The sequence below is a fragment of the Argopecten irradians genome, chromosome 2, assembly GCF_041381155.1.
Source record: "Argopecten irradians isolate NY chromosome 2, Ai_NY, whole genome shotgun sequence".
NCBI classification, from domain to species: domain Eukaryota; kingdom Metazoa; phylum Mollusca; class Bivalvia; order Pectinida; family Pectinidae; genus Argopecten; species Argopecten irradians.
Genome location: NC_091135.1, coordinates 70,970,507 through 70,995,223, shown reverse-complemented (window position 1 = coordinate 70,995,223; position 24,717 = coordinate 70,970,507). Strand labels below are relative to the sequence as shown.

Sequence of the window (24,717 nt, the reverse complement as noted above, 5' to 3'; positions counted from 1 at the left end):
CACTTTTTCAGCCCATAAAGGAAAAACGGCGTCGCCGTTTGTGACGTTGCTTCTTATTGGCTGTGATGGCGTCGCCGTTTGTGACGTTGCTTCTGATTGGCTGAGATGACGGCGTAATGATTTCATAGACAAAAGAGTCCCAATATGAATTTTGAGTATTGAAGAGATTATCTTTAGTAAATTGAATTATAAGGATTAATTTGAATAATGTTTTTATGTCACAAAAATTTGAGTGTACTCTCATCATAAACCGCTTCGCGGTTTATTTAGAGTACACTCAGATTTTTGTGTTATATCTCCATAACATAAAAAATCTATTCAAGTTAATCCTTAAATATATATATATTAACAGTTTGATACTATTTACTGTGTATACTTACTGGGAATGACGATTCACTGCTCTGTACAATCCATTTACATTCTTTATCAAATTGTCCTTGTTATGTTGATCAACAACCCAGTTGGTTTTCCTGGGTTTTTTCGGCTTGTATTAAATATGTTCTGAAGCCTGTGTTCGTCCCTTCCTGATGTGACCCGAGTATCCTTTCCTACTGGATAGGATACAAACTAAGGAATTCCAGAGGTTCAGAAATAAAAAATGTGAAGATAGGTTTCCCCTGGAAATGTTTTGAATCCCCCATTTATGTAATTAAAACCTACATTATTCTGCATCTTGTTTCTAACTCTTACTTACTGTCCTTATCATCACAGTTTATCTCTCACGTGCCTCATCTTTATCAGCAAGTATATAATAGTTTACGTCATATTGAAAACACTTATCTGCCTGCCCGACGACGACAATTATTAGGTTCTCCAACTATTCCTTTCTACATTGACGGGCTATAATTGATATGTGGCCTTCAGTTTAGAATGCTGGATCATCTTTGGTGTACACAGGCAACATTTCTTGGCCTGAAATTGACCAGAAAGTGACCAGAATTTCAAATGCAATTTGAGCTGAATTTCAGGTCAAGAAATCTTGATCTGATTACCTATTTACTGGGTATTGCGTGACATCGGCCCATGGAGGTTATCCCTAAGTATGTCATACATTAAGGTACACACATTACCTTGATGACGTAATGAGGCTACCTACTACAGACAACAGTGTACACCTGTGTACATTCCTGTACTATGATATAGATTCCAATCAACGACTCTAACAAAAGGTGTTGGTATTTATAGTTTATTATTTCAGTATTACATAATTCATAAATAGATAAAGTAGCCAAAAATAAACTTCTTCAATAAAACAATAAAATACTGTAACGTAAACGGTGCTAAATTTGTAAAATTGTAAAATATCACAATATAAATAAATAAACAAACAAGGATGTACTTTAATCACAAGGATATATCGATAGTGTAGCAGGCACAGTCAAACGTCTCGAACAACATAGGAACCGGCAAATAGTTCAAGGAATAGAGGGCTTTCGAGTCATCAGAGGTTGTCATCGACAGTCAAAGTACAGTATGATCTTCAACTATACCAAACCACGGATGTTCACAACACTTGATTTTCTGTGCATGTTAAAAATATCTCCGATACCAAACAGATGGTCAGCGAATGTGTTCTTATTTTCGGTACAGTAGACGTCCAATTTGATCACCATTTCCGTTTTAGTCGATACTACGATGAATAAACATTGGATTACAATATTGTTTTCGAGGCATAACATAAAACATCATGGAGTCACGATATTGTATTGGTGGGCGTCATGGCAACAATCAACACACATCACACGTGTTTCTCGGAACCATGGTTGGTTAAAACGTCATTGATTCTTGGAACCGGCATATCAGTGATATTATGTGACACCTGGTTGTGTGGAAAAACAGCTCGATTATCAGTGCAGAACACTTGAGCTCCACAAATAATTATTTACATATTTATGTACTTTGTGCAATATCTCACGACTAAAGAGCTGACCCTGTAGTAGTGATATTACAGGAAGTTATATTTACATTTACTTGTCATTTCTACTTTATAATCTAACCAATGCCAAGTGAAGTTTATGAGGGTATAACTGACATCCAAAACGTGACCATTATGACGTCACTTATGTTGATGTGGTGACGTTAACTGATCACCGTCAAATGTCTGTTCCATCCTGTGGATTAATTCGTAATTGATAAACGGTTTTTCTGAGCAGTGTTAGTATTAACAATGGTAATACAGAGACCTTTAAATATTATTACAGTGGGCATTTTTATTGGGCGGACCAGCAGTTAATTCAGCTTTTACTCATAGCATACTGTTACGACAATTAATATAAGATATATATGAGAATGTTTCGTCACTAAAACAAAAGTCTTTTTCTATTATCTCTAGATAAGAAATTGTATTGACTGGAAGAAGTAAAACAAAACGCTAAACATAATGTAACTAACTTCTTCAGAATAATTATTTTGAATAAGCAATGTAATTGAAAATTGTTCTTTATAAGGAAAACAAAAAAATATACGAGTGAAAGTTCCATACTATTTCCTTAGTTATTCGGTAACAAATTAAACTAGTAAGAATAAAACTTTATTTCTTTTACATCGATTACGAAACAAGTTATACAACTTATGCAAATGACTCACGATGGGCTCGGATGCAAGGGCGCGAGCGGTCTTACTGTGGGAGGAAACCGGAGTGCCCAGAGAAAACCCACTTGATCGAGCAAGTGACCCCTAACCTTTTCACGTCCGTGCCGGGTATTGAACCCCGGCCAGCTAGGTGAAAGGCTTAACCACTACACCACTCGATCATCCAATTAAACAAGTAATACATGTAGAATAATATCACTTTATAAACATATATGGAAATAAAAATATATTTGAGAATCAGATTGGTTCTAGCACATTTATCATACTTTCATATAAACTTATTCTTTTTAATCTTTCAAAAGATAAAAAATATACTTCACATATTACTACACCGGGAAAATAAATGACTTGTAATGAATGTGCTAATAAATATAACAAATTTTTACTTTTTTGTAAACCTTTCACAATTTAAGTTATTTAAACCTTTCATACTTTTGATAACGAATGTATTTAATAACAAATTAACAATTAATAATAGATATCACATAATAAACAATATTTGCTAGACAATGAATGGCACAATAAAAGTATCCGGATAGATTGTTAACAAATAAAGAAATAAAAAATATACTACTGGAAATCTGTGAACAATAACATTAGAAATAACAGAACCAAAAACATTAGAGAAATACAATTAAATATACACTGTAGGATATTAAATTACTGTACATATGGGATTTGATGAAACGAGTCTATTTTATTTTGCGAAATAAACACAAATTTAAGATACGTTTTATCACATAACTAACATCCTACATTTCGAAGAATCTTACGTCAAAATGTATATATATTGCAAAATTCCAGTGGAGGCTGTCCACGGGCGAAATCACGGGGGATATCACGGGGATATTTTACGAAAATGTGATAAAAATATATTTTATAGTTTGAGACGTTCGGAAACTTAATAATAGAGTGCAAAGTCATGTGATCTACCAATGTACAATGAACATCAAAAGACCAAACTATATTTTCTTATACAAAACCTGTCGCACACAGAGCCTTCAGTTTAGAGGTGGATATAAAGAAAGTGATAGTAACCCTTAGGGTGTAGAATGATATCACTCCAATCGGAGTATAGATAATCGGATAAAGTGTGTAGAATGATATCACTCCAATCGGAGTATAGATAATCGGACAAAGTGTGTAGAATGATATCACTCCAATCGGAGTATAGATAATCGGATAAAGTGTGTAGAATGATATCACTCCAATCGGAGTATAGATAATCGGACAAAGTGTGTAGAATGATATCACTCCAATCGGAGTATAGATAATCGGATAAAGTGTGTAAAATGATATCACTCCAATCGGAGTATAGATAATCGGATAAAGTGTGTAGAATGATATCACTCCAATCGGAGTATAGATAATCGGACAAAGTGTGTAGAATGATATCACTCCAATCGGAGTATAGATAATCGGACAAAGTGTGTAGAATGATATCACTCCAATCGGATCATAGAAAATCGGACAAAGTGTGTAGAATGATATCACTCCAATCGGAGTATAGATAATCGGACAAAGTGTGTAGAATGATATCACTCCAATCGGAGTATAGATAATCGGATAAAGTGTGTGGAATGATATCACTCCAATCGGATCATAGAAAATCGGACAAAGTGTGTAGAATGATATCACTCCAATCGGAGTATAGATAATCGGACAAAGTGTGTAGAATGATATCACTCCAATCGGAGTATAGATAATCGGACAAAGTGTGTAGAATGATATCACTCCAATCGGAGTATAGATAATCGGACAAAGTGTGTAGAATGATATCACTCCAATCGGAGTATAGATAATCGGACAAAGTGTGTAGAATGATATCACTCCAATCGGAGTATAGATAATCGGACAAAGTGTGTAGAATGATATCACTCCAATCGGAGTATACTTCACTATCATCGTCTTCAACTTCTTCTTCCTGATCCTTTTCTGTCTTGTTTAAAAGATTCCTTTCTTTCAAACATGTCCGAATTGACATTAATTTCCTCAAACAGTTGCGGCCTGGCGACCTTCGTGAATAATGAGAGATCTTTCTGATAAGACCACCTATTCTCAATACCTCCAAGGCCCGCATATAATGAGCTATTGATTAGACGACTGTACAAAGGTTGTATATCTTCCTCTAGTAAACTGCAAATAAAAAAATTAAAAAACGGCTCGGTGTTCTCATTTCTATACTATAATAGAGATATGGGTTTATTCTTAAAAGGAGCACAACAACAGATAGCCAGCAAGTTTGTACAACAGTGTCTTATATTGGTAGTCATTTTCTAGTAAATAAAATAAAAAAAATAGCACGTGGAAATGTTCGCCCAGTTACGGCACGTTCTGTAGTACATGTACAGTATACTAGATGGAGTTAGTTGACAACTAAGTTAAGTGAAACTAGCGTGTTAATTACTACCTTCTCATTCTGCTGAAGAGATCAATCAGAACAATGACATCCTGTACTGCGTACGTCTTCATTGCCTCCGGAATACTACCATCCGTGTTCCGGCTCCTGAAATACCTTCCATGAGATTGTTCTATCGCCAGGCGTGTTTCGTCTTTTAAATCTCTATTAAAAGTGACACCATAATTATCACATAATTCGGCGAGATGTGTCTTATTGATGGGGTTACCACTCTTCATTGAATTCAAGATCCTTTGAGTAAGCTGTATAAAAAAGAATGAGATTCTGAGATATGTTTGAAAATATCCAGTCGGAAACACAACAAAAAAATTAACTCAATTTAGTAATAAACACGTACGTTGATGTATTCTTAGTTATCATTGGTTTAATTTCAACAAATAATTGAATATGGAAATAAGAAGTGATTGGGCAGCAGGCAGAGCCTAATATGCCACATTATATCGTTTCTAGTGTAAAGGTAGTGGTTTAAAGTTATATTGTACTATGGTGAACATATGTTTAATTATATTTTACATGAAATCAAAAGAAAAAAAACTTTCTTGAACATCTTACAAGACCGCTAAGTATTACAGGAATCAATAAGAAAACCGGTTAGTACGACTTTCAGTTTTCTACTAATGTTGACACCATACCTGAGTATCAAAGACATGTTTTAACTTTATCCATTTATACCGGTCTTGCCAAAACATCCGACTGTCGTTTTCACAGCCTTGCATCACCTAACAAAGGTAACAAAGACAAAAAAAAAATGGTTCAAAGGATACAATTGGAAAAAAACAGTATTCAACTACAACTAAAGGTTAAGTGCTAATATACCCGGATATCTAGTTCAACTCCATTTAACGACATTAATAACATTTCATATATCAAATAACTTGGTTATCTATTAGTTATCACAAAACCATTGCCATCTGTCAGGTAGACTGTATGTGATAGGGAAAATATCAGGCTGGGTTGTCGACTTGTGTAGTTCGTTTTTAGCTGCTGTGAGGTTTTGATTCTGAGCGAACGTCTGGTAACATTTACGGACGGGTTCATCATTCATGGGTTCATCATTCACGGGTGGTTCATCATTCACGGGTGGTTCATCATTCACAGGTTCATCATTCTTAGGTTCATCATTCACGGGTGGTTCATCATTCTTGGGTTCATCATTCTTGAGTTAATCATTTATGAATTCATCATTACCGGGTTCATCATTACCGGGTTCATCAATACCGGGTTCATCATTCACAGGTTCATCATTCTTGGGTTCATCATTCACAGGTTCATCATTCACAGGTTCATCATCCACGGGTTCATCATTCACAGGTTCATCATTACCGGGTTCATCATTCACAGGTTCATCATTCTTGGGTTCATCATTCACAGGGTTCATCATTACCGGGTTCATCATTCACAGGTTCATCATTCTTGGGTTCATCATTCACGGGTTCATCATTCTTGGGTTCATCATTCTACGGTTCATCATTCACAGGGTTCATCATTACCGGGTTCATCATTCACGGGTTCATCATTCATGTGTTTATCATTCATGTGTTCATCATTCATGGGTTCATCATTACCGGGTTCATCATTCACGGGTTCATCATTCTTGGGTTCATCATTCTACGGTTCATCATTCACAGGGTTCATCATTCACGGGTTCATCATTCATGTGTTCATCATTCATGTGTTCATCATTCGTGGGTTCATCATTCACGGGTTCATCATTCATGTGTTCATCATCCATGTGTTCATCATTCGTGGGTTCATCATTACCGTGTTCATCATTCACGGGTTCATCATTCATGTGTTCATCATTCATGGGTTCATCATTCGTGGGTTCATCATTACCGTGTTCATCATTCATGGGTTCATCATTCGTGGGTTCATCATTCATGTGTTCATCATCCATGTGTTCATCATCCATGTGTTCATCATTCGTGGGTTCATCATTACCGTGTTCATCATTCACGGGTTCATCATTCATGTGTGCATCATCCATGTGTTCATCATTCGTGGGTTCATCATTACCGTGTTCATCATTCATGTGTTCATCATCCATGTGTTCATCATTCTTGTGTTCATCATTACCGGGTTCATCATTCACGGGTTCATCAGTCATGTGTTCATCATCCATGTGTTCATCATTCATGTGTTCATCATTACCGTGTTCATCATTCACGGGTTCATCATTCATGTGTTCATCATTCATGTGTTCATCATTCATGTGTTCATCATTCGTGGGTTCATCATTACCGTGTTCATCATTCATGTGTTCATCATCCATGTGTTCATCATCCATGTGTTCATCATCCATGTGTTCATCATCCATGTGTTCATCATTCTTGTGTTCATCATTACCGTGTTCATCATTCACGGGTTCATCATTCATGTGTTCATCATCCATGTGTTCATCATTCGTGGGTTCATCATTCACGGGTTCATCATTCATGTGTTCATCATTCGTGGTTTCATCATTCACGGGTTCATCAGTCATGTGTTCATCATCCATGTGTTCATCATTCATGTGTTCATCAGTCATGTGTTCATCATTCATGTGTTCATCATTCATGTGTTCATCATTCATGTGTTCATCATTCGTGGGTTCATCATTCACGGGTTCATCAGTCATGTGTTCATCATTCGTGGGTTCATCATTCACGGGTTCATCAGTCATGTGTTCATCATTCATGTGTTCATCATTCATGTGTTCATCATTACCGTGTTCATCATTCACGGGTTCATCATTCATGTGTTCATCATCCATGTGTTCATCATTCGTGGGTTCATCATTACCGGGTTCATCATTCTTAGGGTTCATCATTCTACGGTTCATCATTCATGGGTTCATCATTCTACGGTTCATCATTCATGGGTTCATCATTCATGGGTTCATCATTACCGGGTTCATCATTCACGGGTTCATCATTCTTGGGTTCATCATTCTACGGTTCATCATTCATGGGTTCATCAGTCATGTGTTCATTATTCATGGGTTCATCATTCATTGGTTCATAATTCATGTGTTCATTAAGGCACACTCGTATACTAATTTAGCCTTTAAATAATACGTGTTTGTCAAATCAGTATTTTTAATAACGTATACATAGTGAAATCTGTCCCCAACTGGTTACTGATACTTGCCTATTGAAATTATTAAAAAGAATCGATTGAAATTGAAAACAATCTCAACAGTACGTGAGTTATTCGTATCAACACATTTAATACTGATCGTACCCCTTATAATGACATCTTGGACGCAATAATTACCTTTAATATATCAGTCGATGTCATGATTCCTCTCAGCTGTTTAACGAGTTCATCATTTTCTAGGACATCGAACAGGTACACTTCCTTTTCTGGGGTGGCAATTTGTATAAGTGAAAACTCACGACCTTCATTCCCCGGAAAAAATTCAGTGTCGACTGCAAGATGAGAGTGAGAAAGCAATCGTTTCTCCACTTCAGCCGTTCTAAAAGTGTCGAGGTCCGCAATAACAATAGGAGTGGAGGCGGTGGCCATTTGTGGAATATTGTTATCTGGATAACAGTATGATCAAAATAAAGAAATTAATGACATTAAAAAACCAATAAAGTTGAAATTTATTCATAAGCCTGGCAAAATACAAGGATATCAGAATCAGAAGCATCGGAAGTGACAGCGTGCTATGATTGTTCGACAGCACGACTAAACCAGTCATACAAATCTGGGTCTCAGTGAAACCCCCATAAAACTTTAGGGCGAATTCTCGGATCAATTCGCAATTTTGAAACTGAAAATATAAAAATCAGATGGTGATTAATAACGTTATTACTTAAATTGGACTTGTTTTTTTTTCGTTTCTGTATAATTCTACTGAAGATCTCGGAAGAGGATGCTAACTACCTAACGGAGTTATTGGATGCTGAATTCAGTAGATTTGTTTATGATATCGATTTCTCAATACAAAATATTTACGGATGCGTTATGAAGTTAAGCGTTTTCTTTATACAAGATTATCTTACTGTACGTTGCCAATGTTTTAGTAAGGGAAAACTTAAATTTACAATCGTTATACAATTATACACATTCACATCTGGGACCAGGGCCTAGGTTCATGAACATTCCTTAACTTAAAAGTCCCCATAGAGAAGCATTACAGAAGAAATATTAAGTTAAGGAACCTTACTTAAATTCTGTAATGTTTCCCTATGGAGAAATTGAAGTTCAGAGATTCCGTAAAGTTAAGAAATGTTCATGAAACTGGGCACAGCTGTGCTACGAGTTTTGAAGAATTTCTATTGAAAATGTTCATGATTTTACGTGAAAGTCAAGGAACCTTAAATAAAACAACAAAAAAAACTCCCAAAATCGCAAGTAAATTCCATCTTGAATTCCCAAAATCTCTAAATTCAAGTGGGATTTTACTTCCTTTGTTTTGATACCATTGCCTGAGGAAATAAACAAAAACATAAGTAACTAAAACTAATAAATAGATAAAACTTATTGAAACTTTAATCATACATTCCTAACTTCAGTACTACCATGATACCCCTTGAAATTTAAGGCCCGGTCCCACTGACGTTTAGGAAGATTTGCGAATGTATTGCCAACAAAATTGGCTGATATTCGCTGGTCATACGCAATATTCTTAAATCGTACTTGTATCTGTCGCCCAACATCCGCACACGTCCGCAATTATCCGCAATGGCATGTTTTTCCGTTCCCAGGTTTTTTGAACAGCACAAAATTTTGATTTCGGAAATCATTCGCATTAGATACGTTATTAGTACGCAATACACACTCAATACATGCTTACTGTATGCGCTGTATATCCGCTGTTATTCGTTGATATCCGCAACTTACTGGGTTTTGCGGCTTTAAAACGAACTGGGACAGTGTGTAAAACGACTGTATAGTGTACCTATCACGTTGACATCACGAATTAAAATAATATGTACAGCGAATGCATATTGAGTTCAGCGTTTGTATTGCGTCTGTTTTGCATTTGATTTGAGAATAATTTGCGAATGTATAACAAACGTGTTGCGTAAACCAAAACTACTGTATAAATATGGCAAAAATCGACATATTTGTCTATTATTTCCTGTCCGTCGAGAAGTACAGGTGTAATACTGGGTCATCGGCAATAATACCAATGCAGCGTAACCATGGTATCCAACCACATATTAATCTACTTGTTCAAGTCATGAAATCGTTTCAAAGACAGAAAAGAAAAAAAATGTCTGCTTTGATTTGAATTTGAAGCAGACTGGACCTTCTTCGTAACTGGAGGAAGCAGCTTGCTTATCTTTGTTGCCGTCGTGTTGTACCGAAAGGACCGAGCGCGCTTCTTTTACCTCCGTAATTCATGATCAGATGCCCTACATACGCAATACAACCGTTCTTATTAATAGATTCGTAATATTTCCGAGTAATTTAAAATGATCACATTGGTATAGCGTAATCAAAGAAATCAAAATCAATATTGAACTTGTTTCGAATTAGAAATCACATTTGCAATAAAATCATTTAAAGACATCATTTTTATTTCCAGCCTAACTAGGACGAAGGTAACCAATAATGATATCATACACTAATTAAAAGTCGTTTATTTTTGTTTACAGTATTATAGAAAGTGTAACAACAAACGAAACCTTACCTGCTTTGTGGTCCGGTCACTGCAGTCCCAATTCAACCCAAGTTTTGCTGTTTTAAAACTTTTGTGCGCCATATATAGTTTTCCGGAATATTGTCACCCGTTAGGGGATTCCCAGTTGAGACACAGATCGGTATTGTTTACATTCGCTACCACGACTGGATTCTATATTTAGACCCAGTGTATATTGCACAAGAGAAGCCTAGTCACACGTGTACTGGTATGTAATTAGGGTTAATCATGGTATCAAAAAATATATGGATGTCGTTATAAGTCTTTCGAGATTTCCACCTCAGCAAAAAGATATGTAAACCTTCATCGCAATCAAAGTACGCTGAAATGCGTGATTCTAAACCTTGACACAAAAGTATAACATTGAACTTTGGATACAAGGATGTACCAGTATATCACCTGTTCCTAGTCACACTATATAAATATAGGATGTGTGGTGATAGTTAGATAGTGTCAGTGTATACGTAGATGCAATAATTCGTCATGCATGGTGATTATTTAGGTCGGTTGTTGTGACCAGAGCGGAATTTCCTAAATCCAGTTGTTTATTTATAAATCTGTTTCACGTGCTTACATGCTTACTTTGGTAAAACGGAATTCGCATTTATCTGTGTTCAAAGCAGGTCTGGTGATTACAGTGGAAATCTCCATCGGCGATAAGTCAGCGAACATTAAATGAGTTGGCCATGGTTTAAATAAGAAATTCGAATTGTCATCAACTCTTACTTTCACCCTATTTTAAAACGAATATTATCAGAACAATGTGGCAATGATAGGTAAAGAGAGAATAAGGAACTTTTAATTGAAGCAGGTTTTGGCCACATTGTAAGAATATGCTGACCTTAAATGAACTCAAATGTAAATGCTTAAGAACGTGAAACAGAACGAAAGTAAACCCACAATGAATTGTAAAGGGACTTTCCAGGAGTGGTTACTACTTAGTTTTACTGAGGTAAACTCTAATTATCTATGTATAATTTACCTAGTTTTATGTTATTGGTTTTTTTAACGGAAATCATCCTACCGAGATAGAGGGGGTCGCCTCATGCTCACCGACGTTCGTATGTGACGTGCTTCTATCGTTTTGATTTAAAAGAGTTACATGCACAGCCAGGGATTTACCGTTTTTCGTCAAAATTGGTGTGTAGCAGACTCACTAAATAATCAAATACAGTGAGAACCAAATTCTCCATAAGAGAATATCGTCACCGACATTACATCAGCAGATTCCCATGAACGTTCGTGATCAGTTAAAGATTCATTACTTGGCCATCATGTCAAAAATCAAGTCTAAAGCTACCTTTGCACGCCAGGTAGATACACATGAAGGTTAAACACGCCAGGTAGATATACATGAAGGTTAAACACGCAAGGTAGATACACATGAAGGTTAAACACGCCAGGTAGATATACATGAAAGTTAAACACGCCAGGTAGATACACATGAAGGTTAAACACGCCAGGTAGATATACATGAAGGTTAAACACGCCAGGTAGATACACATGAAGGTTAAACACGCCAGGTAGATATACATGAAGGTTAAACACGCCAGGTAGATACACATGAAGGTTAAACACGCCAGGTAGATATACATGAAGGTTAAACACGCCAGGTAGATACACATGAAGGTTAAACACGCCAGGTAGATATACATGAAGGTTAAACACGCCAGGTAGATATACATGAAGGTTAAACACGCCAGGTAGATACACATGAAGGTTAAACACGCCAGGTAGATATACATGAAGGTTAAACACGTCAGGTAGATATACATGAAGGTTAAACACGCCAGGTAGATACACATGAAGGTTAAACACGCCAAGTAGATACACATGAAGGCTAAACACGCCAGGTAGATACACATGAAGGTTAAACACGCCAGGTAGATACACATGAAGATTAAACACGCCAGGTAGATACACATGAAGGTTAAACACGCCAGGTAGATATACATGAAGGTTAAACACGCCAGGTAGATATACATGAAGGTTAAACACGCCAGGTAGATATACATGAAGGTTAAACACGCCAGGTAGATATACATGAAGGTTAAACACGCCAGGTAGATACACATGAAGGTTAAACACGCCAGGTAGATATACATGAAGGTTAAACACGTCAGGTAGATATACATGAAGGTTAAACACGCCAGGTAGATATACATGAAGGTTAAACACGCCAGGTAGATACACATGAAGGTTAAACACGCCAGGTAGATATACATGAAGGTTAAACACGCCAGGTAGATATACATGAAGGTTAAACACGCCAGGTAGATATACATGAAGGTTAAACACGCCAGGTAGATATACATGAAGGTTAAACACGCCAGGTAGATACACATGAAGGTTAAACACGCCAGGTAGATATACATGAAGGTTAAACACGCCAGGTAGATACACATGAAGGTTAAACACGCCAGGTAGATATACATGAAGGTTAAACACGCCAGGTAGATACACATGAAGGTTAAACACGCCAGGTAGATATACATGAAGGTTAAACACGCCAGGTAGATATACATGAAGGTTAAACACGCCAGGTAGATATACATGAAGGTTAAAACACGCCAGGTAGATATACATGAAGGTTAAACACGCCAGGTAGATATACATGAAGGTTAAACACGCCAGGTAGATATACATGAAGGTTAAACACGCCAGGTAGATACACATGAAGGTTAAACACGCCAGGTAGATATACATGAAGGTTAAACACGCCAGGTAGATACACATGAAGGTTAAACACGCCAGGTAGATATACATGAAGGTTAAACACGCCAGGTAGATATACATGAAGGTTAAACACGCCAGGTAGATATACATGAAGGTTAAACACGCCAGGTAGATATACATGAAGGTTAAACACGCCAGGTAGATATACATGAAGGTTAAACACGCCAGGTAGATACACATGAAGGTTAAACACGCCAGGTAGATACACATGAAGGTTAAACACGCCAGGTAGATACACATGAAGGTTAAACACGCCAGGTAGATACACATGAAGGTTAAACACGCCAGGTAGATACACATGAAGGTTAAACACGCCAGGTAGATACACATGAAGGTTAAACACGCCAGGTAGATATACATGAAGGTTAAACACGCCAGGTAGATATACATGACACGCAGTAGAAGTTAAGGTTAAACACGCCAGGTAGATACACATGAAGGTTAAACACGCCAGGTAGATATACATGAAGGTTAAACACGCCAGGTAGATATACATGAAGGTTAAACACGCCAGGTAGATATACATGAAGGTTAAACACGCCAGGTAGATATACATGAAGGTTAAACACGCCAGGTAGATATACATGAAGGTTAAACACGCCAGGTAGATATACATGAAGGTTAAACACGCCAGGTAGATATACATGAAGGTTAAACACGCCAGGTAGATATACATGAAGGTTAAACACGCCAGGTAGATACACATGAAGGTTAAACACGCCAGGTAGATATACATGAAGGTTAAACACGCCAGGTAGATACACATGAAGGTTAAACACGCCAGGTAGATATACATGAAGGTTAAACACGCCAGGTAGATACACATGAAGGTTAAACACGCCAGGTAGATATACATGAAGGTTAAACACGTCAGGTAGATACACATGAAGGTTAAACACGCCAGGTAGATATACATGAAGGTTAAACACGCCAGGTAGATATACATGAAGGTTAAACACGCCAGGTAGATATACATGAAGGTTAAACACGCCAGGTAGATATACATGAAGGTTAAACACGCCAGGTAGATATACATGAAGGTTAAACACGCCAGGTAGATATACATGAAGGTTAAACACGCCAGGTAGATATACATGAAGGTTAAACACGCCAGGTAGATATACATGAAGGTTAAACACGCCAGGTAGATATACATGAAGGTTAAACACGCCAGGTAGATATACATGAAGGTTAAACACGCCAGGTAGATATACATGAAGGTTAAACACGCCAGGTAGATATACATGAAGGTTAAACACGCCAGGTAGATATACATGAAGGTTAAACACGCCAGGTAGATACACATGAAGGTTAAACACGCCAGGTAGATATACATGAAGGTTAAACACGCCAGGTAGATATACATGAAGGTTAAACACGCCAGGTAGATATACATGAAGGTTAAACACGCCAGGTAGATATACATGAAGGTTAAACACGCCAGGTAGATATACATGAAGGTTAAACACGCCAGGTAGATATACATGAAGGTTAAACACGCCAGGTAGATATACATGAAGGTTAAACACGCCAGGTAGATATACACATGAAGGTTAAACACGCCAGGTAGATACACATGAAGGTTAAACACGCCAGGTAGATATACATGAAGGTTAAACACGCCAGGTAGATATACATGAAGGTTAAACACGCCAGGTAGATATACATGAAGGTTAAACACGCCAGGTAGATACACATGAAGGTTAAACACGCCAGGTAGATATACATGAAGGTTAAACACGCCAGGTAGATATACATGAAGGTTAAACACGCCAGGTAGATATACATGAAGGTTAAACACGCCAGGTAGATACACATGAAGGCTAAACACGCCAGGTAGATATACATGAAGGTTAAACACGCCAGGTAGATATACATGAAGGTTAAACACGCCAGGTAGATACACATGAAGGTTAAACACGCCAGGTAGATACACATGAAGGTTAAACACGCCAGGTAGATATACATGAAGGTTAAACACGCCAGGTAGATATACATGAAGGTTAAACACGCCAGGTAGATACACATGAAGGTTAAACACGCCAGGTAGATATACATGAAGGTTAAACACGCCAGGTAGATATACATGAAGGTTAAACACGTCAGGTAGATATACACATGAAGGTTAAACACGCCAGGTAGATACACATGAAGGTTAAACACGCCAGGTAGATATACATGAAGGTTAAACACGCCAGGTAGATACACATGAAGGTTAAACACGCCAGGTAGATATACATGAAGGTTAAACACGCCAGGTAGATATACATGAAGGTTAAACACGCCAGGTAGATATACATGAAGGTTAAACACGCCAGGTAGATATACATGAAGGTTAAACACGCCAGGTAGATATACATGAAGGTTAAACACGCCAGGTAGATATACATGAAGGTTAAACACGCCAGGTAGATATACATGAAGGTTAAACACGCCAGGTAGATATACATGAAGGTTAAACACGCCAGGTAGATATACATGAAGGTTAAACACGCCAGGTAGATATACATGAAGGTTAAACACGCCAGGTAGATACACATGAAGGTTAAACACGCCAGGTAGATATACATGAAGGTTAAACACGCCAGGTAGATATACATGAAGGTTAAACACGCCAGGTAGATATACATGAAGGTTAAACACGCCAGGTAGATATACATGAAGGTTAAACACGCCAGGTAGATACACATGAAGGTTAAACACGCCAGGTAGATATACATGAAGGTTAAACACGCCAGGTAGATACACATGAAGGTTAAACACGCCAGGTAGATATACATGAAGGTTAAACACGCCAGGTAGATATACATGAAGGTTAAACACGCCAGGTAGATACACATGAAGGTTAAACACGCCAGGTAGATATACATGAAGGTTAAACACGCCAGGTAGATATACATGAAGGTTAAACACGCCAGGTAGATATACATGAAGGTTAAACACGCCAGGTAGATATACATGAAGGTTAAACACGCCAGGTAGATACACATGAAGGTTAAACACGCCAGGTAGATACACATGAAGGTTAAACACGCCAGGTAGATATACATGAAGGTTAAACACGCCAGGTAGATATACATGAAGGTTAAACACGCCAGGTAGATACACATGAAGGTTAAACACGCCAGGTAGATACACATGAAGGTTAAACACGCCAGGTAGATACACATGAAGGTTAAACACGCCAGGTAGATATACATGAAGGTTAAAACACGCCAGGTAGATATACATGAAGGTTAAACACGCCAGGTAGATACACATGAAGGTTAAACACGCCAGGTAGATATACATGAAGGTTAAACACGCCAGGTAGATATACATGAAGGTTAAACACGCCAGGTAGATATACATGAAGGTTAAACACGCCAGGTAGATATACATGAAGGTTAAACACGCCAGGTAGATATACATGAAGGTTAAACACGCCAGGTAGATATACATGAAGGTTAAACACGCCAGGTAGATATACATGAAGGTTAAACACGCCAGGTAGATAACATGAAGGTTAAACACGCCAGGTAGATATACATGAAGGTTAAACACGCCAGGTAGATATACATGAAGGTTAAACACGCCAGGTAGATAACATGAAGGTTAAACACGCCAGGTAGATATACATGAAGGTTAAACACGCCAGGTAGATATACATGAAGGTTAAACACGCCAGGTAGATATACATGAAGGTTAAACACGCCAGGTAGATATACATGAAGGTTAAACACGCCAGGTAGATATACATGAAGGTTAAACACGCCAGGTAGATATACATGAAGGTTAAACACGCCAGGTAGATAACATGAAGGTTAAACACGCCAGGTAGATATACATGAAGGTTAAACACGCCAGGTAGATATACATGAAGGTTAAACACGCCAGGTAGATATACATGAAGGTTAAACACGCCAGGTAGATATACATGAAGGTTAAACACGCCAGGTAGATACACATGAAGGTTAAACACGCCAGGTAGATATACATGAAGGTTAAACACGCCAGGTAGATACACATGAAGGTTAAACACGCCAGGTAGATATACATGAAGGTTAAACACGCCAGGTAGATATACATGAAGGTTAAACACGCCAGGTAGATATACATGAAGGTTAAAAACGCCAGGTAGATACACATGAAGGTTAAACACGCCAGGTAGATATACATGAAGGTTAAACACGCCAGGTAGATATACATGAAGGTTAAACACGCCAGGTAGATATACATGAAGGTTAAACACGCCAGGTAGATATACATGAAGGTTAAACACGCCAGGTAGATATACATGAAGGTTAAACACGCCAGGTAGATATACATGAAGGTTAAACACGCCAGGTAGATATACATGAAGGTTAAACACGCCAGGTAGATACACATGAAGGTTAAACACGCCAGGTAGATATACATGAAGGCTAAACACGCCAGGTAGATATACATGAAGGTTAAACACGCCAGGTAGATATACATGAAGGTTAAACACGCCAGGTAGATACACATGAAGGTTAAACACGCCAGGTAGATATACATGAAGGTTAAACACGCCAGGTAGATATACATGAAGGTTAAACACGCCAGGTAGATATACATGAAGGTTAAACACGCCAGGTAGATATACATGAAGGTTAAACACGCCAGGTAGATACACATGAAGGTTAAACACGCCAGGTAGATATACATGAAGGTTAAACACGCCAGGTAGATATACATGAAGGTTAAACACGCCAGGTAGATATACATGAAGGTTAAACACGCCAGGTAGATACACATGAAGGTTAAACACGCCAGGTAGATATACATGAAGGTTAAACACGCCAGGTAGATATACATGAAGGTTAAACACGCCAGGTAGATACACATGAAGGTTAAACACGCCAGGTAGATATACATGAAGGTTAAACACGCCAGGTAGATATACATGAAGGTTAAACACGCCAGTAGATATACATGAGGTTAAACACGCCAGGTAGATATACATGAAGGTTAAACACGCCAGGTAGATACACATGAAGGTTAAACACGCCAGGTAGATACACATGAAGGTTAAACACGCCAGGTAGATATACATGAAGGTTAAACACGCCAGGTAGATATACATGAAGGTTAAACACGCCAGGTAGATATACATGAAGGTTAAACACGCCAGGTAGATATACATGAAGGTTAAACACGCCAGGTAGATATACATGAAGGTTAAACACGCCAGGTAGATATACATGAAGGTTAAACACGCCAGGTAGATACACATGAAGGTTAAACACGCCAGGTAATATACATGAAGGTTAAACACGCCAGGTAGATACATGAAGGTTAAACACGCCAGGTAGATATACATGAAGGTTAAACACGCCAGGTAGATATACATGAAGGTTAAACACGCCAGGTAGATATACATGAAGGTTAAACACGCCAGGTAGATATACATGAAGGTTAAACACGCCAGGTAGATATACATGAAGGTTAAACACGCCAGGTAGATATACATGAAGGTTAAACACGCCAGGTAGATATACATGAAGGTTAAACACGCCAGGTAGATACACATGAAGGTTAAACACGCCAGGTAGATATACATGAAGGTTAAACACGCCAGGTAGATACACATGAAGGTTAAACACGCCAGGTAGATATACATGAAGGTTAAACACGCCAGGTAGATATACATGAAGGTTAAACACGCCAGGTAGATATACATGAAGGTTAAACACGCCAGGTAGATATACATGAAGGTTAAACACGCCAGGTAGATATACATGAAGGTTAAACACGCCAGGTAGATATACATGAAGGTTAAACACGCCAGGTAGATATACATGAAGGTTAAACACGCCAGGTAGATATACATGAAGGTTAAACACGCCAGGTAGATATACATGAAGGTTAAACACGCCAGGTAGATACACATGAAGGTTAAACACGCCAGGTAGATATACATGAAGGTTAAACACGCCAGGTAGATATACATGAAGGTTAAACACGCCAGGTAGATATACATGAAGGTTAAACACGCCAGGTAGATATACATGAAGGTTAAACACGCCAGGTAGATATACATGAAGGTTAAACACGCCAGGTAGATATACATGAAGGTTAAACACGCCAGGTAGATATACATGAAGGTTAAACACGCCAGGTAGATATACATGAAGGTTAAACACGCCAGGTAGATATACATGAAGGTTAAACACGCAGCAGTCCAGGTAGATATACATGAAGGTTAAACACGCCAGGTAGATATACATGAAGGTTAAACACGCCAGGTAGATATACATGAAGGTTAAACACGCCAGGTAGATATACATGAAGGTTAAACACGCCAGGTAGATATACATGAAGGTTAAACACGCCAGGTAGATATACATGAAGGTTAAACACGCCAGGTAGATACACATGAAGGTTAAACACGCCAGGTAGATACACATGAAGGTTAAACACGCCAGGTAGATATACATGAAGGTTAAACACGCCAGGTAGATATACATGAAGGTTAAACACGCCAGGTAGATATACATGAAGGTTAAACACGCCAGGTAGATATACATGAAGGTTAAACACGCCAGGTAGATACACATGAAGGTTAAACACGCCAGGTAGATACACATGAAGGTTAAACACGCCAGGTAGATATACATGAAGGTTAAACACGCCAGGTAGATATACATGAAGGTTAAACACGCCAGGTAGATATACATGAAGGTTAAACACGCCAGGTAGATATACATGAAGGTTAAACACGCCAGGTAGATATACATGAAGGTTAAACACGCCAGGTAGATATACATGAAGGTTAAACACGCCAGGTAGATATACATGAAGGTTAAACACGCCAGGTAGATATACATGAAGGCTAAACACGCCAGGTAGATATACATGAAGGTTAAACACGCCAGGTAGATATACATGAAGGTTAAACACGCCAGGTAGATATACATGAAGGTTAAACACGCCAGGTAGATAACACATGAAGGTTAAACACGCCAGGTAGATATACATGAAGGTTAAACACGCCAGGTAGATATACATGAAGGTTAAACACGCCAGGTAGATATACATGAAGGTTAAACACCGCCAGGTAGATATACATGAAGGTTAAACACGCCAGGTAGATACACATGAAGTTTAAACACGCCAGGTAGATATACATGAAGGTTAAACACGCCAGGTAGATACACATGAAGGTTAAACACGCCAGGTAGATATACATGAAGGTTAAACACGCCAGGTAGATATACATGAAGGTTAAACACGCCAGGTAGATATACATGAAGGTTAAACACGCCAGGTAGATATACATGAAGGTTAAACACGCCAGGTAGATATACATGAAGGTTAAACACGCCAGGTAGATACACATGAAGGTTAAACACGCCAGGTAGATATACATGAAGGTTAAACACGCCAGGTAGATATACATGAAGGTTAAACACGCCAGGTAGATATACATGAAGGTTAAACACGCCAGGTAGATATACATGAAGGTTAAACACGCCAGGTAGATATACATGAAGGTTAAACACGCCAGGTAGATATACATGAAGGTTAAACACGCCAGGTAGATATACATGAAGGTTAAACACGCCAGGTAGATACACATGAAGGTTAAACACGCCAGGTAGATATACATGAAGGTTAAACACGCCAGGTAGATATACATGAAGGTTAAACACGCCAGGTAGATATACATGAAGGTTAAACACGCCAGGTAGATATACATGAAGGTTAAACACGCCAGGTAGATACACATGAAGGTTAAACACGCCAGGTAGATACACATGAAGGTTAAACACGCCAGGTAGATATACATGAAGGTTAAACACGCCAGGTAGATATACATGAAGGTTAAACACGCCAGGTAGATATACATGAAGGTTAAACACGCCAGGTAGATATACATGAAGGTTAAACACGCCAGGTAGATATACATGAAGGTTAAACACGCCAGGTAGATACACATGAAGGTTAAACACGCCAGGTAGATATACATGAAGGTTAAACACGCCAGGTAGATACACATGAAGGTTAAACACGCCAGGTAGATATACATGAAGGTTAAACACGCCAGGTAGATATACATGAAGGTTAAACACGCCAGGTAGATACACATGAAGGTTAAACACGCCAGGTAGATATACATGAAGGTTAAACACGCCAGGTAGATACACATGAAGGTTAAACACGCCAGGTAGATATACATGAAGGTTAAACACGCCAGGTAGATACACATGAAGGTTAAACACGCCAGGTAGATATACATGAAGGTTAAACACGCCAGGTAGATACACATGAAGGTTAAACACGCCAGGTAGATACACATGAAGGTTAAACACGCCAGGTAGATATACACATGAAGGTTAAACACGCCAGGTAGATATACATGAAGGTTAAACACGCCAGGTAGATATACATGAAGGTTAAACACGCCAGGTAGATATACATGAAGGTTAAACACGCCAGGTAGATATACATGAAGGTTAAACACGCCAGGTAGATATACATGAAGGTTAAACACGCCAGGTAGATATACATGAAGGTTAAACACGCCAGGTAGATATACATGAAGGTTAAACACGCCAGGTAGATACACATGAAGGTTAAACACGCCAGGTAGATATACATGAAGGTTAAACACGCCAGGTAGATACACATGAAGGTTAAACACGCCAGGTAGATACACATGAAGGTTAAACACGCCAGGTAGATATACATGAAGGTTAAACACGCCAGGTAGATATACATGAAGGTTAAACACGCCAGGTAGATACACATGAAGGTTAAACACGCCAGGTAGATATACATGAAGGTTAAACACGCCAGGTAGATATACATGAAGGTTAAACACGCCAGGTAGATATACATGAAGGTTAAACACGCAGGTAATACAGAAGGTTAAACACGCCAGGTAGATATACATGAAGGTTAAACACGCCAGGTAGATATACATGAAGGTTAAACACGCCAGGTAGATATACATGAAGGTTAAACACGCCAGGTAGATAGAAACACGCAGGTAGATAACATGAAGGTTAAACACGCCAGGTAGATATACATGAAGGTTAAACACGCCAGGTAGATATACAGGAAGGTTAAACACGTCAGGTAGATACACATGAAGGTTAAACACGTCAGGTAGATATACATGAAGGTTAAATACGCCAGGTAGATATACATGAAGGTTAAACACGCCAGGTAGATATACATGAAGGTTAAACACGCCAGGTAGATATACATGAAGGTTAAACACGCCAGGTAGATATACATGAAGGTTAAACACGCCAGGTAGATACACATGAAGGTTAAACACGCCAGGTAGATACACATGAAGGTTAAACACGCCAGGTAGATATACATGAAGGTTAAACACGCCAGGTAGATACACATGAAGGTTAAACACGCCAGGTAGATATACATGAAGGTTAAACACGCCAGGTAGATATACATGAAGGTTAAACACGCCAGGTAGATATACATGAAGGTTAAACACGCCAGGTAGATATACATGAAGGTTAAACACGCCAGGTAGATACACATGAAGGTTAAACACGCCAGGTAGATATACATGAAGGTTAAACACGCCAGGTAGATATACATGAAGGTTAAACACGCCAGGTAGATATACATGAAGGTTAAACACGCCAGGTAGATATACATGAAGGTTAAACACGCCAGGTAGATATACATGAAGGTTAAACACGCCAGGTAGATATACATGAAGGTTAAACACGCCAGGTAGATACACATGAAGGTTAAACACGCCAGGTAGATATACATGAAGGTTAAACACGCCAGGTAGATATACATGAAGGTTAAACACGCCAGGTAGATACACATGAAGGTTAAACACGCCAGGTAGATACACATGAAGGTTAAACACGCCAGGTAGATATACATGAAGGTTAAACACGCCAGGTAGATATACATGAAGGTTAAACACGCCAGGTAGATATACATGAAGGTTAAACACGCCAGGTAGATACACATGAAGGTTAAACACGCCAGGTAGATACACATGAAGGTTAAACACGCCAGGTAGATACACATGAAGGTTAAACACGCCAGGTAGATACACATGAAGGTTAAACACGCCAGGTAGATATACATGAAGGTTAAACACGCCAGGTAGATACACATGAAGGTTAAACACGCCAGGTAGATACACATGAAGGTTAAACACGCCAGGTAGATATACATGAAGGTTAAACACGCCAGATAGATATACATGAAGGTTAAACACGCCAGGTAGATATACATGAAGGTTAAACACGCCAGGTAGATATACATGAAGGTTAAACACGCCAGGTAGATACACATGAAGGTTAAACACGCCAGGTAGATATACATGAAGGTTAAACACGCCAGGTAGATATACATGAAGGTTAAACACGCCAGGTAGATACACATGAAGGTTAAACACGCCAGGTAGATATACATGAAGGTTAAACACGCCAGGTAGATATACATGAAGGTTAAACACGCCAGGTAGATATACATGAAGGTTAAACACGCCAGGTAGATATACATGAAGGTTAAACACGCCAGGTAGATATACATGAAGGTTAAACACGCCAGGTAGATATACATGAAGGTTAAACACGCCAGGTAGATATACATGAAGGTTAAACACGCCAGGTAGATATACATGAAGGTTAAACACGCCAGGTAGATATACATGAAGGTTAAACACGCCAGGTAGATATACATGAAGGTTAAACACGCCAGGTAGATATACATGAAGGTTAAACACGCCAGGTAGATATACATGAAGGTTAAACACGCCAGGTAGATACACATGAAGGTTAAACACGCCAGGTAGATATACATGAAGGTTAAACACGCCAGGTAGATATACATGAAGGTTAAACACGCCAGGTAGATATACATGAAGGTTAAACACGCCAGGTAGATACACATGAAGGTTAAACACGCCAGGTAGATACACATGAAGGTTAAACACGCCAGGTAGATACCATCACATGAAGGTTAAACACGCCAGGTAGATACACATGAAGGTTAAACACGCCAGGTAGATACACATGAAGGTTAAACACGCCAGGTAGATATACATGAAGGTTAAACACGCCAGGTAGATATACATGAAGGTTAAACACGCCAGGTAGATACACATGAAGGTTAAACACGCCAGGTAGATACACATGAAGGTTAAACACGCCAGGTAGATACACATGAAGGTTAAACACGCCAGGTAGATACACATGAAGGTTAAACACGCCAGGTAGATATACATGAAGGTTAAACACGCCAGGTAGATATACATGAAGGTTAAACACGCCAGGTAGATATACATGAAGGTTAAACACGCCAGGTAGATATACATGAAGGTTAAACACGC

General features: G+C 38.5%; 2 protein-coding genes across 3 annotated transcripts in view; both read right to left on the bottom strand.

The window, feature by feature from the left end:
• LOC138316365 (piRNA biogenesis protein EXD1-like) overlaps nucleotides 1-3,268 on the bottom strand; it is a 39,231-nt gene extending 35,963 nt beyond the window's left edge. Inside the window, exon 1 of the mRNA XM_069258065.1 lies at nucleotides 381-3,268. The gene's annotated coding sequence lies outside the window, so the exon portion shown is untranslated. The remainder of the gene's footprint in view (nucleotides 1-380) is intronic.
• On the bottom strand, nucleotides 3,269-11,260 carry LOC138316363 (dynein heavy chain-like). Of its 2 annotated transcripts, none has more exons than XM_069258059.1 (5): nucleotides 10,638-11,260; nucleotides 8,267-8,535; nucleotides 5,644-5,730; nucleotides 5,003-5,253; nucleotides 3,269-4,728 (listed from the first exon to the last, which is right to left on the bottom strand). In XM_069258059.1, the coding sequence occupies exon 5, from the start codon at nucleotides 4,495-4,497 to the stop codon at nucleotides 3,565-3,567; it is 933 nt and encodes a 310-aa protein (XP_069114160.1). In that variant the 5' UTR covers nucleotides 4,498-4,728; nucleotides 5,003-5,253; nucleotides 5,644-5,730; nucleotides 8,267-8,535; nucleotides 10,638-11,260; the 3' UTR covers nucleotides 3,269-3,564. Both variants share the same exon structure in this region, with proteins under 2 accessions (XP_069114160.1, XP_069114161.1).
• Nucleotides 11,261-24,717: the final 13,457 nt, after the last annotated feature.